A 14180-nucleotide genomic window follows, 5' to 3' on the forward strand; every position below is an offset into this window, starting at 1 on the left:
TACCAAGATATCAAAATCAAATACAACAAATCTGTTTAGCGTTAATTTATTCAAATAACAAGTTAATACCAAACATTACAATTGATACAAAATAAATATAGTTAATGGAGTACCATACCATTGTTTATAATCTGTAAATGCATTTAGGCATCATTTTAAAAACGATAAGTTCTGCGCAGATTAAAATGCTGAACAGATGCTGCCTTTTTACATGTTTAAGTCTATGTTTATAGCATTTGTTAAAACATTATCTAATACCATTCCTTCTTCACAACATTAAAATGTAAATGTATGGTATTGTACCAATCAAGATAAGAATCCATTAGATAAATATTGAAGGTCCATAAGAACAATATAGCTTTATGCTTAGAACAAACATGTGAAACATGTTACAACACACTTCTGTCTGGGCTGTTTTACTAAATGGGAAAATATTCATATCACCTGTGAATATGGGAGTACAAATGAGTGCACAATCCAAATTCATTAATGATGAATTGCATTTGTGATAGTAATATCTTGTAACTTTTTTTTAATGACTCATCAATCAACAATAAAAAAAAAACTTCAGCATTTCAGTTGTTTCTTAAGTGCCTCATATAGGTATAGATGAAAGTTTGGCTTCAATATCACCTCCTAATATTAAGATTTGCCTTCTGGTTATGACAAAAACAGTAACAGTAAAATCCAGACGACATGTTCTAGTTAAGTCAGTCATTGTAATCTTTGATACAGTTAGTTTTCTATTTAAAACAGTTGAAATCATACAATTCTCTGGCATATGAAATTACGATGATAGCTGAAATGGAAAAATTGGATTTAGCCACATAAAAGCAGGGCATGCTTTCTGATTCAGAGAACTATGATTGTCCACTTGACTGAACCACATCTACAGTATTTAAGCACAAAGACAGGGTAATCACTGTACTCATGGAAACTGAAATAAAGACCTGAATACACCCTCTTAGATGGATTTTTTGGAAGGTTTAAGATAACCAAAAAACAATTATCTGTCTCAGGCATTGTACAATCACACAGCTTACAGCAAAACTAGATGAACACTTGAATAAAAATAAAATATCAGTCAAATTATTAAATAGCCTCTTAAATGTACTATATGTAGTCAGAAGCCATTGCTGCGATTGCTACAGCGAAAAGCAATTTTAACGGTCAAGAATATTGTTAGTTTCTGCAACAACAACAAAAAAAAAAAAAAAAAAAAAAAAAAAAACCTAAATGAGCGCATATTTCATATATTAATGAAGTGCTTATTTTCATCTATAAAAACAGCAAAAACAGGATTTCGTAGCTTTGTCCGTATTTTAAATAGTTCAAAAGCCATTTAGCATTGAAAAGTGTGATGGCATGGCAAAAGGTCACTCTGCATGCAGCATAAAGGAAACAAAAAACAACAGAAAGAGTATGTTTGATACTATTCTAAGACCGCACACAATTTGAGTGCCGCTGGCTTCATCACAACAGCAAATCAGTTATTTTAGTCGTTTTGCAACTAGCACCAATACATCAACGTCCACAAAGTTCTTCTGTTGCATGTCATTGTCCTACTGGGCCTGAAACACGTTGATCTTGCTTGTATTTTTAAGAGTCTGTCGACGGTTACAAAACCAGACCCGAACCACCTCTCGGTCGTAATTCAGCTCCTTTGCTATCTCTGTAATCTCTTGGCCAGTCGGAAGGGAGTTTTTCTCAAAGTAAGTGTTGAGGACCTCAATGGCCTGCGGCGTGAAGCTCGTTCTCCGTTTGCGCTTCTTGGAGGGTTCTCCGCCCACAAACTCCATCAAGTTCTGCTGACCCTTCTGATTCCAGAGCTCAGCCTCTGCCAGCCAGCGCTCCAGCACAGGCTTCAGCTTCTGGGCACTTTTAGGAGTGATGTCAAGCTTCTCAAATCTTCAAACAAGAGGCAACGTGTCAACACAAGATACTGGAGTGAAATGGGAATCTTTCTGGCACTTATATTTGATTACAGATTTTATATAGAATGTAAAAAGTAATTTATATAAATGAAACTTATATAAACAATACAAAATAAATGTATATAACGAAATACCTATTATTTGTCTCAGGAAACATACAATTACATAGCTTAAAGTTTACAGCAACATGTATAAAATTGTATTATATTTTGTATAAAGTGTAAAGAAGAACCCTGTATGTCACTGTTTTGTTATGGCACTATTTACACAACAAACAGATCAGGAGTGGTTCAATCATTTCTGTGCCGACCTCTGAGACACGTAAAGAAAGAAAGAAACAAAGAGAAGATATGAAAGAGAATAACCTGCAGATGGCTGACTGACTGTAGGCGGGACCCTCTGTAGCAGTGAGAGCTTGGCCAACTTGAGTCTGTGTCAACCCCAGAGAGAGCCGTCGAATCTTAAAATTCTTGGCAAACTCCCGAATCTCCTCCAGATTAATGGCCTCTTCTTCATTCACAGCAGACTGTGGCTCTAACGAAAACAAAAATTGAATTAGGACTTCTGGATGCTGTCCAGATCATAAACAACATGAGTAATCTACCCATGAGTCACTGAAACATCATTTTTCAAAACTGAAATCTGATCTAAACAACCTTAAGGAATTGCTCCTATTCAATTATGTGACTGAAGAAGGTTGTAAATGCAATATTGCAAACATAAACGGTAAAGATATACTACCAGTAAAATATGAACCTACTGCTGACAAGCTGCCCCACGGTAGGCATGTCTCCACAGGCGATGGCACCGGTAGAGGTGAGGGATGTGACTGATTTAACCACTTGTGGCTGGGGAGCAATGATCACTTTAGATGGGGCCACTTTTCCAATAGGACCCTAGAGAATAAATTACAGCCAATCAACAAATATGACAATCATTTTACAAATATTTCACATGATCTAGAGCAAATGTGCAAAACTCACCCCCTGATTTTGCCAGGGCATTGCAGGGTAATTTCTAAGGTATTCTGAGTTCATTGCTATTGGTAGGGTGCACTGGATGGCTGCCAAGGCATTGCTAAATGGATGCTAGGGCATTCTGCTCATTGGAAAAGAGTGCCTGAGGTGAAATTTCTGCAAAAAGATATTACGTTGCTTCTTGCTTGTTTTGTGACACTTTCGAAGTGAAATGTCCATTGACTGGCACTAAAAGCGTTTACAGTTTGCTCTATTGCATATGAAAACAACGTACCACCTGCACTAAACCTATATATAAAAACCTATATATAAAGTATGTTTTCCAAATATGTAGGTAGAGGCACGTTTTCCAATGAGCCTTGGCATGCTAGGGAATCGCTAGGGTATTCTGAGTGGTTTCTTACTCATCCAATAAAAAAAAAAAAGAAGAAAAGATATACTAATGCTTAGAAAGTACAAAAATGACACACAGACTACACCAAATCTTTATTATCATTTATAGACCAATGAAAAGCCATAGTAGCTGGCACTATAGTACCTGCGTGGTGGTTTTGGTGAGTGTCAGGGGCACAGTGGATTTGGGGAGGACGGAGGCTGCAGACGGGGCAACCGCTGTTGGACCGTTCCCTATCGTAGCAATGATCTGGCCCTGGGAGTTCAAAATCAGCTGTGGGGACATGGTCTGGACCTGCAGGCCTTGAGCGGGTAACGCAGACGCTGCCGCAGCTCCAGCCAGCGATGCAGGGTTGACCAGCAGAGGAAGTGTTCCAATCACCTAAAACACAGGTATGAAACTACGGAGACTGGTATGTAAAAATGTTCATTGGGTAAGAAGGCTTGCCTTTGGGAAAAATGTGTCTGTTAAATGAATAACTGAGCATTTAAATGTAGCCCTAACCTGGCCCTGTGCGTTGGTAATGAGTTGACTTGTGAGTCCTGCCACATTAGACATGGCGCTGGTGAAGATGGGAGTTGTTGTAAGAGAGCTGATGAACTGAGGCTGAGCTCCCAGAGAAGCTGCGCTAATCTGGAAAAAAACAAAACAACTCCTGATTAGATTTATATAAAAATTCATTACGAAATATTGAAGGATAGATGAGTTTCCAGAAAGGAACTACCAGTACTTGTAAAGAAGCAAAAGAAGAATGTTTTGAGTGAGCAAAGGTTTAAGATTTCATTTTTTTTACAAAAACATTCCATCTAGTTTGCTTTTAATTTATGAAATATTTACATAATTATTATTTGTATTATTACTACATGCATTCTATAAAATAATACCATAAATAACAACAACAATATTGTTATTATTATATACAATCTTTAAATAAATAAAAAATAAAATAATATTGATTAATATTGATTGAAAAATATCCATTGATTAACATTAGTTAACATGAACTAACAATTAAGAATGCTTAAATGTTAATTTCAACATTTAGTAATACCTTATTAAAATCAAAAGTTGCATCTGAGCTAACATGAACAAACAAAGAACTGTTGAATTTTTATTAATAAACATGAACAAAGATTAATAAATACTTTATTTGTTAAGGCATTAACTAACGTTAACTAATGGAACCTTGTTGTTAAATGTTACCTTATTATTATTAAGGTCCATAAAATATAAAGTCAGTCTCCAGTCTCTATTCAAAATATTATCAGTTTCAGTAATCAAGCCTTCAAGCCCAAGTAATCAAGCCCTGGAATACAAGATCTTTACATTTGACCAAAAAAACGTCTAAAACTTTCTATCAATGTTAAACCAATGTTGTGATGCTTAAGACTACAAAACAGTATGAAATATGGAAAACTAGTTGAATTGTTGATGAGAAAGCACCAGTGATGCACTTTTTCATTGGCAAATTATTTGTTTATTTGCTCTATAACAGGCAAACTGGCCTTAAACAAAAATATCTGTTGCCATTTGAAATTAAAGGCAACCACTGAATTTAATCATGATCCAAACAAAGATGTTACGCACATGAAGCATTAGCAGTTGTTTTTGGTTTTAATTAGATTGTATAATTTCAAGATTTCAGCAAAAACTGAATGGTCAGACTTTAGATTTGTGAAATTATGCAACTTAAGACACACCTGCACAAAACAAAAACAGCAGACTGAATAAAAATGCAAATTCACTCTCTGACAGTAGGTGGCGCTTATGGAACAGTGCAGTTTCCTTGGTTACCGGTAAACACAAATCAGCATTGTGCTTATAAACGGGCATTATACAGAGGTAAGAGGAAAAGAAAATGCCATCGAAACTTTTATGTCCGTTCCCTTTAGAGATGTTAACGTCCCGTTTACAGACGTTGTAATGTTTCTACACAAATAACATTTTACTAATACATATACTAATCACAAATTACCTTTTAAATATCCAATACTAGCCACTAAGTATCCAATAAATAAAAATCTGTAAAATCGTTCAATCGCCCATATTGTCCCAAAGTATTATGCATCCTTACTTCAAACATCTTAAAAATCCAATTTTACACGAGATATCATACAACTAAACGAAAAACCTGTTTCTATTCATAATCGATGATTTCCCTACTCACAATAGCAGGGTTGATGGACAGGCCTGCGGTCTGAAGTGTTGCGACGGAGACACTAGGCTCTGACACCTTCTGCACAACAGATGCGGTGGTGGCTGGCGTGGTCTGCGTTGGCTGCAGGGCCGCTTGCATGGACTGCAGAGCAGACACCTGGGGCTGCAGGACCGCCTGCGCAGGTGACTGCAGCTGCGTCTGGACAGAGTTCAACATAGTAGCAGCTGGAAAAAGAAAACAGGCTGTTGTAACAAACAAAACAATTTAAAAAGAAGAGTTTGTTTGCCCAGTAAAACACCTTGTACCATTAAAATTGTCATTATTCTGAACTGTTGACTTCTGGACAAAAACACCATTTCATAAAAAAACAATTTCATGCATTTTAAACTGAATCTCATGCCAACAGAATGTAAAATATGCACTTTATCTAAGATGCTTTGCACCTGATGAGTATGCAAAATATGTGTGAGCAGCACCATACCTTGCAGTCCAGCAAACGGCAGCTTCAGCAGTCCTCCGGCAGGGCTGACTGCCGTGAGACCAGGGATGGTGGCGACAGTGGCGGTGGGTAGGGTGAGCACTGCCAGACCACCCTGACCACCCACAGACCCCGCCATACTTAAAGGAATGAGCAGGGGCTGACCCAGGGAACCCTGCTGGGCAAACATGCCCGTCATCAGAGAGGCCAAGCCATCCTGAGTCAGGACCTGGCAGGGTAATGGCAAAAAGATTTAATTATTCTCAGGATTTTCAAATGTGTTGACATATAGACATTTGTGCTTTTAAAAACTATTAAAAATCAGGAGTGTTTATTGAAATAAATCTGGGGGAAAAAAATTATATCAGATGGAAAAACTTATCTAAAAACAACTTAAAAGAAAATTGGAATTATTGCCTTGCCTCAGATCACTTGGAACTCTCATGATATGAACATCCATCAGAAATGATCAAGGGCTTGGAGCAAAACTGACACTGAAAGTGGCCCCCGGTGTTTTAAAAGGCAAAAATATCCTCTTTTTAAAAAGGAAAATGGAGTTCACCTGTGGGCAGGCCTGGACAGTGATGGGTATGCTGGTCTGCGGCTGGGCCTGAGACAAACTGATGGGGGCTGTGGAGACCACGGTCTGGACTGCAGGTGCTGAGACCTCCACAGACACTACATGCAAACAGAGTCAGACTTGCTGAAATCTTTTATTTTAGAATGATTTTTCAATGCATAGGAAACATAATGAATGGTGGTGTCTTTTTCAAACCATGCATCTATTACTATTATGACTCTTAAGGCCAGATTTACTAACAGCTTGCGCCAGCACAAACCATTTTTGGCACTAAAAAACAACTGCCAGGAATTATTAAAGACACCCACTGAAAAATTTGCATTGAAAAGGCGTGGAGAGGATTATTTTTGTGGCTGACCTTACTGTATCTGCATTTGTAGGAGTTTGCCTTTCAGAAGCAATATTTATGGGAGGAGAGTATTTAAATAAATCATGCAAGGTGATTTACTAAGGTTTGCACAAGTCAGGTTACTGGTATTTGCACCATTATTTACCACCCAAAAAGCATGTCTTAAACCAGACACTAAGGCTCTGTTTACACCTGGTATTAAGATGCGTTTTGGTCGATCGGATCACAAGTAGACGAGGGAGACGCGTACCCGTTTACACCTGGTGTTTTAATCCGTCTCTTTCAATCACTTTGTCCTGATTTTTTCAAGGGGAGGGTCTATGGCCGGGTAAATGTATGGACTTTTTTTTTTTAGATCTTTTGATCTAAGCTCCAAATAAGCAATCCGTTACAATGCGTTTTCGGCTACCTCTGGAAGTTGTCAAAAGTGGACAAGCTCAAAACATTTTAGACCCCGTTTACACCAGTATTTAGCATCATCACATCCACTTGTGATCCGATCCACCAGAAAGCATGTTAATAAGTGTGAGCAGGGCCAAATTTGTGCTGCTCTCATAGATTGCGTTGGTCATTATAGAAATTATCCGGCAGTAGATCACGCGCAGAACTTTCCACTCCCATCTGCGCTTTTTTGGAATTACACTCTCACGCTAATTTGCCCTGTTAAGTAAATCTGGCCCTATATGCTTCTTTGATGGTGGTGGCTTTGAATACTGGGTTGCTGTGACACCAAACTAGTGTATATATATATATATATATATCTATATCAGTCAATTTGATCAGCCTCACCAGCTGTAGTTGTGCTTGTGGTAACTGGACTGTCCAACGGACCCTCCTCGGCTGCATCCAGGGTCTGACCAGCACCCTCCTCGCCCCCTGACTCCAACTTCCCATCAGCCCCTGAAGAAGACAAGGCTGTATCCACCTCCACCTCCAACACACGGATGGTCTCCTGACCTGACATGACAATGACCTGGTGGAAGGGGTTTAACAGGTTATAAATGCTCTCCTTTCCGGGGTAATGGGGGCAGTGGTGACAAGATGAAAATGCACCATGGTCTGTTATGGATGAGTTTACACCTGTGCGTGTATGCTGATCTCACAGACATTTTATTAAAATACTGATAAGATTTGCTGAGCAAAAGAGCATGAGACTGTTTAAACTAGAGCTGGGCGATATATTGAATATTTGCAATGGTTTTATTGTGCTTTTTTCATTTTTATTTTATTATTTGGTCATTAAGGTGCACTTTTCCTCCATTTATTTTTTTAAATAAAGAAATGAAATACTTTTGCAAAGCACTAATTTATAATAATACATTTAAAATCCCATAAACTCACTTAAGACCAGTAGCATAATAAAAGCCGTTTTATCAGACATTGTTGCCCCTATAGGATGATCCATTCCATGTTGAGATCACATGACCAGTAGAATACTATTCATTCACTAAAGCAGGGGTGTCAAACTCAGTTCCTGGAGGGCCACAGCCCTGCAGAGTTTAGCTTCAACCCTAATTAAACACACCTGATCAGCTAATCAAGTCCTTCAGGCTTATTTGAAAACTGCAGGTGTGTGTGTGTTGAAGCAGGGTTGGAACAAAACTCTGTAGGGCTGTGGCCCTCCAGGAACTGAGTTTGACACCTGTGCACTAAAGGGACAGTTCACCCAAAAATGAAAATAAGCCCATGATTTACTCACCCTCAAGTCATCCTAGGTGTATATGACATTCTTCTTTCAGACGAATACAATCGGAGTTATATTAAAAAATGTCTTGGCTCTTCCAAACTTTATAATGGCAGTTAATGGCCGTTTCTGTTTTGAAGTCCATAAAAGTGCATCTATCCATCATAAAAGTGCTCCACACAGCTCTGGTGGGGGTTAATAAAGACCTTCTGAAGTGAAGCGATGCATTCGTGTAAGAAAACAATCCATATTTAAAACTTTATAAAGTAAAATAACTAGCTTCCGGCCAAACGAACACATGGATTTCTAAAGTCTAAAGAGCCAGGACTTTTTTTTTATATAACTCTGATTGTATTCGTCTGAAAGAAGATCAATTCATTTTCACTTTTGGGTGAACTATCCCTTTAAACCCTCCTGTTACTGGACACTATCGCTCAAGGAATAAACAAATTATGGCTGATTGTTAAAGGGATAGTTCACCCAATAATGAAAATTCTGTCATTAATTACTCACCCTCATGTCGTTCCAAACAAGTAAGACTTTCGTTCATCTTCTTTTTAATGAAATCTGAGAGCTTTCTGTCCCTCCATATACAGCTGACGCAAGTACCACTTTCAAGCCCCAAAAAGACAGTAAAGACATCATTAAAGTAATCTATGTGACAGTGGTTTAACCTCAATTTTATGAAGCAACATGAGTCCTTTGTTTGTACAAAAAAATATCATTTACCACTTTATTTACAAAATATTAATCTCCAATGCACATTCACTACTAGAGCACCACAATGCATGCGTGTTGTGTTGACACAAGAGCAGATGTTGTAGTATGAATGAGATTAATATTTTGTAAATAAAGTGGTAAATTACTAAAGTCACATGGATTACTTTACTACCTGTGGCTTGAAAGTGGTAGTTGCGTAGGCTGTTAATAGAGAGACAGAAAGCTCTCAAATTTCATTAAAAAGATCTTCATTTGTGTTCGGAAGATGAATGAAAGTCTTACAGGTTTGAAACGACAATGAGAGTGAGGAAATACTGACAGAATTTTAATTTTTGGATGAAATAACCCTTTAATGGAGCAATTTGCAATTGGTAAGTGAAAACATTTAGTTCATGCCACTAGGTATCACTATTAGTCCTAGACAACATGAAAAAAGTTCAGAGGTTTTTTTTAAATTTAAACATTTTTGAAACCATTTGAGAGTGTGAAAGATAGGAGAGAGATGTTTTAATTAATGATTGTGATTCAGTTCAAATTGTCCATTTCAATGAATCGAAGATTTGATGTAAGATTTGTTTGCAGCATTACTCAAAAACGTACATGGCCTAACATTTTTCATATATTAAAATATTTTGCTAAAAAATACATGTAACTATTACTTTTCTTTAAAATGCAGTGTTATATTAGTGCATACATGATTAAATGTCATTATTGGGTTCATTTATTGAATAAAGGCATGTAAAACATGTCATTTTGTGCCATATCGCCCATCCCTACTTCATATGCATTTAACAGCTGAACAAGAGGCTCAATAGCTTGAAAAAAAAAATAGCTAATTAGGAAAGAAAGCAGCAGAGGATGTTTTAATATGTTAAAAGGTGCCCATGAAACACGTCAACTCTAATGTCAACATGAGCCTTTGAAATCCAAGTGAATTCTGCTGTCTTTGACTTATACACTACTGTTCAAAAGTTTGGAGGCAGTACATTTTTTGTTTGTTTGTTTGAAGGAAATTTAAAAAACTGAACTGACTGTGTTGCCTCGCGTCAGCTGCGTCTCAGCCAAAAATCTGCGCTTGAACACACCACAAAGACTAAAGGCGACTGTCAACTAGCACATGCGTTCTGTGCCTTCGTTTAAGGAAATAACTGTTTATATATGCAGGCATCAATAGTCTATATTCGTCATTCAAAAAGGGAAACCGAAACTAGGACTGCAGATATACAAACTGTAAACATTTTGAATATCAATCATGCTAATCATTTTCTTCATTCCAGGTGGCTGATGTTGTTCTGCACATTGGAATGCTGAGGTAAGACGACGTAAAATTATAACAGAATTCTCTCTGTGGCGTCTTGACTTCTTTGCTCGCTTTCATCTCTTTCGCTTTTATTCTCATGCACTCGTTCACTAAACTGAACAGTCAATCAGAGTTCTCCCTCACACTGATGGTGCGGCGACGATGTCCAAGTAGAGACAAAACTGGGACGGCCGGCTGACGGCTTGGTGCATCAGAGCCTTAAAGGAGAACTCCGGTCAATTTTAACATTGAGCTAATTTTTTTGTAAATTTGGAGTGCTGTCAATACAGAGAACAACGACAAAAATCGGTGTTGCCTACACCGTGTTATCCTCTTTTTAAAATTTGCACCCTGTTGACTTCAATGGGGCAAGTTTTAAACCTGCTTTTAGCCTCTTAACATCCTTGATGTGTCATTACAAGTGCACAGGTCATGTGAGTGATTCCTTCAGAGTGAACACGGGTGAATCTGACTGCAGTAGATGTGCAAGATATGAATAAAAATGATAAAATTTCAGCCAGCGCACATACCTGTATTTACATCCTGTTTTCGTCTGAAGTCCACAGTAGTCGATTGTCGAGTTCGGGCGCATGATCGTACGTACTAAACCTATGCGCGTGAACTCGACAATCGACTACTGTGGACTTCAGCCGAAAACAGGATGTAAATACAGGTATTTGCGCTGGCTGAAATTTTATCATTTTTATCCATATCTTTCACATCTACTGCAGTCAGATTCACCGCGTGTTGACCGGAGTTCTCCTTTAAGAGACTTCTCTGGAAAACTTACCGACTCCAAACTTTTAAACGGTAGTGTATTATAACATAAAATAGCATGAAGAAATTAAAGCTTTTGTAAGCTTTTGCTCAGCTTAATTGTTTTGAAAGTTTGATCAAGCATTTTAAGAACATTTCACGATCATGTTTCAGTCGAGATCAGAGAAACATCACAGGAGCAAATGCAGGGCTGGGGCAGAGAGGGAAGCTCAGCTCAGGACAATGCCACGCAGAGAGCAGTACAGAGGCAGGAGAGGGTGCGTACCTGGTCGTCTTGTGCTGGGAATTTCAAAGTGCAGGAACCTAAAAGCTGAGAAAACACTTTTGCGGTCAGACAGTGAATGGCTAGAGAACAGAGATGCCAAGCACAATTAGGACAAACAACCAACCCAACAAGGACAACAGTGACATGAGTACAGCAAACAAGCAAGAGCATCTACCCAAAAACTAGCATAAGCAATGCTTTCTGCAAATGCCCCGCCACCAGAAGAGAATTGCTTGCGCTGTGAACATAGACTGAACACTCACACGCATGGGGCTTAAGGCTGGACATGTGATGAAATGTTAAGGTACATCTGTGTTTTGGTAACACTTCATGTAAGAAACATGGGAGAAACGTATGAGATTTATGACTTGACTCAAGAATACCTGTTCATTGACAGTGAGAGGCGCATTGTTTGCAGGGAGATCCTCAGTTTCCATGATGACGTCTAAGCTCTGAGGAGATCAATGATTCTGCATAGTGGTTGAAGGGGATGTTACCAGCTCCGCAGTCGCACCTGAGACAAAAAATACTAGTCACTAAGGATGCTTGACAGCACTAGATGCAGACTAGCAAAGATTAAAGTCACCATGGCATAACAATTGTTATGACCCCATTTACCTTCTTAATACACATTCCTGGTCTTATTGCGAATGATTCATCACGTTAATCCAAAATGTAATAACTTGCTCTGTCACTGAAAACAAATTTCCTTTCGATCAAAACCTCCCCTACAACCACCTGTCAGAGACCAATTTTTTACGATTCAGGGAATTTCTGGATAAAAATCAAGTCCTGTCCTAAATGTTTTTGGTCACTGAACACCCAATTTCAATCAGAAATACTTCACATTATGGAAGAAAAAACATGATTTTGAATATTACGTTATAAAAGAACAAAAATGTGACTCAGTACAGATAAATCTGACAAATATCACATTTCAATCAGAAATACTTTACATTATAAATAAAGAACATTTACAGTTACAGAGGTACAAAATATGTGACTTAATACAACTAAATCTGACAAATATTCAATCAGAAATACTTCAATCACAATATGGAAGAAAAATGTTGAAGTTTCTGATGGTGCTGTGCAACTAAATTGACAAATATTTTACAATAAAGTGTCCCATTTATATGATATAATACTATTCTAAAATAATATATAAATAAAATTCTATTCTATACAACATTACAATGGGCCTGTTTATTTTTAGGTGTCTCAAAACTACTAGGTTATTGCAATATATGAATACATAGGTTATTTATATTCTAAGTTTAAAATATGATGGTGACCATCAGCACACCCTTACAAAATAAATCACTTTGGTTTCAGCCTTAAAACCATAGCTTCTATAGTTGTTAGGCTACTAATAAGTGGATTAGCCATCAAAATGTCACTTAATTGTTTCAATTACATTACATATTATGATTGTTAAAGTAATCACAATAAGTATAGCAACTATTTTGGCGGGAACTACGATTACCATGGTAAAACTTTGTAAGGCATTGACCAGATACTCATGACGTGGTCAAGTGAGTAACGTCACGTCTATGACGCGCGCTCTCAAGGTTGTCAACTTAAGATTTTAGAACCCAGGAACCTCATAGTAAAATGTAACAGTTTTTTGAAAAATGTTACATTATTTCAGTGAACAGAAAAAGACTGAGCATGTTCCAATGCCATCACTGTGCAAGTGCATTGTAAGATGTCTTGCATTATAATTACGCATGTAATTATCCTAAAAACAATAGAGCATTATGTAAGTATTGCGCATTTACACATCAAGCAGGCCCTGTGTGAGCTACTAGTGCAGCCTTCCTAACACATTCACAATGCAATAATAAAACTCTCCCTATGGGACACACACTTCATCTACTGATCTGATCACACTCCTCACATGCCAATATGCCATGACTCGGGACGGCATTTGATGTATTTCCTTTCTCTTTATCATAAATATATAAATTATGCTAATTAAGACCATTGCATATTAACCAAAAACTCATTTCGAATCCGCGAGTTGGTATAGCGTTGTGCGAAAATACATGCAAGCTGTGGTCATATTCACGACTTACCCGCTGAAAGGTGGGATATTTCCTTTATTTCTCCTCCTTCGGCAAGCTTTGCCACAGTTTCTTTTAAATATGCATAATTAAAAATTCATCTCACAGCTTCCGACGCGCGCTACGAATGCACACAAAAGAGCTATTTGCATTGATAAGGAGGCTCGGGAAAACGCTGGTCCTCTTTTTAACTAAATATTTAATGACGTCTTTGCGTTAACTGTCGTGCCGGTGAAGCAAGTGCACCTTAATAGCCAAGGTAACCCCTTATCTGCAGAAAAGTGCCTAAAAATTAACACAAATTTGCTCTTTTGCACTACGTCATGAACATAATTTATGCAGGCCGAGTCTTGCATTGCATTGAAAAAATGGCGCTGGCTCGACAGAACTGGAGTGATGGCCGTCTTAAAGGGACAGTACACCGTGTTACTGCAGTTCACTGCACGATTCAAAATTATAATATTGCTATATTGTGAGGTTATGCTCTAATGGTAAAAT

General features: G+C 37.8%; 1 protein-coding gene across 2 annotated transcripts; it reads right to left on the reverse strand.

Annotated features, from left to right (window-relative positions):
* Window positions 1-37: 37 nt before the first annotated feature.
* Window positions 38-14061, reverse strand: pou6f1 (POU class 6 homeobox 1). Of its 2 annotated transcripts, XM_079849063.1 has the most exons (12): window positions 13695-13833; window positions 12000-12130; window positions 11617-11661; window positions 7660-7843; window positions 6504-6619; window positions 5945-6170; window positions 5473-5687; window positions 3810-3938; window positions 3450-3686; window positions 2695-2830; window positions 2300-2468; window positions 38-1908 (listed from the first exon to the last, which is right to left on the reverse strand). In XM_079849063.1, exons 2-12 carry the CDS (start codon window positions 12051-12053, stop codon window positions 1563-1565), a joined length of 1857 nt encoding a protein of 618 aa, XP_079705189.1. In that variant the 5' UTR covers window positions 12054-12130; window positions 13695-13833; the 3' UTR covers window positions 38-1562. The 2 variants fall into 2 exon arrangements, with proteins under 2 accessions (XP_079705189.1, XP_079705190.1); XM_079849064.1 differs by lacking the exon at window positions 11617-11661 and having other exon boundaries at window positions 13695-14061.
* Between the last annotated feature and the right edge of the window lie 119 nt (window positions 14062-14180).

The sequence above is a fragment of the Squalius cephalus genome (genome assembly GCF_949319135.1).
Source record: "Squalius cephalus genome assembly, chromosome: 18".
In the NCBI taxonomy this organism is placed as follows: domain Eukaryota; kingdom Metazoa; phylum Chordata; class Actinopteri; order Cypriniformes; family Leuciscidae; genus Squalius; species Squalius cephalus.

Coding starts and splice junctions, on each gene's coding strand:
- pou6f1 (XM_079849063.1), bottom strand. CDS start 12,053: ATGGAAACTGAGGATCTCCCTGCAAACAATGCGCCTCTCACTGTCAAT. Junction 6,171..6,503: donor CTGTCCAGGCCTGCCCACAG/GTGAACTCCATT, acceptor TTACCCTGCCAG/GTCCTGACTCAGGATGGCTT. Junction 2,831..3,449: donor TCACCAAAACCACCACGCAG/GTACTATAGTGC, acceptor TTTATTCTCTAG/GGTCCTATTGGAAAAGTGGC.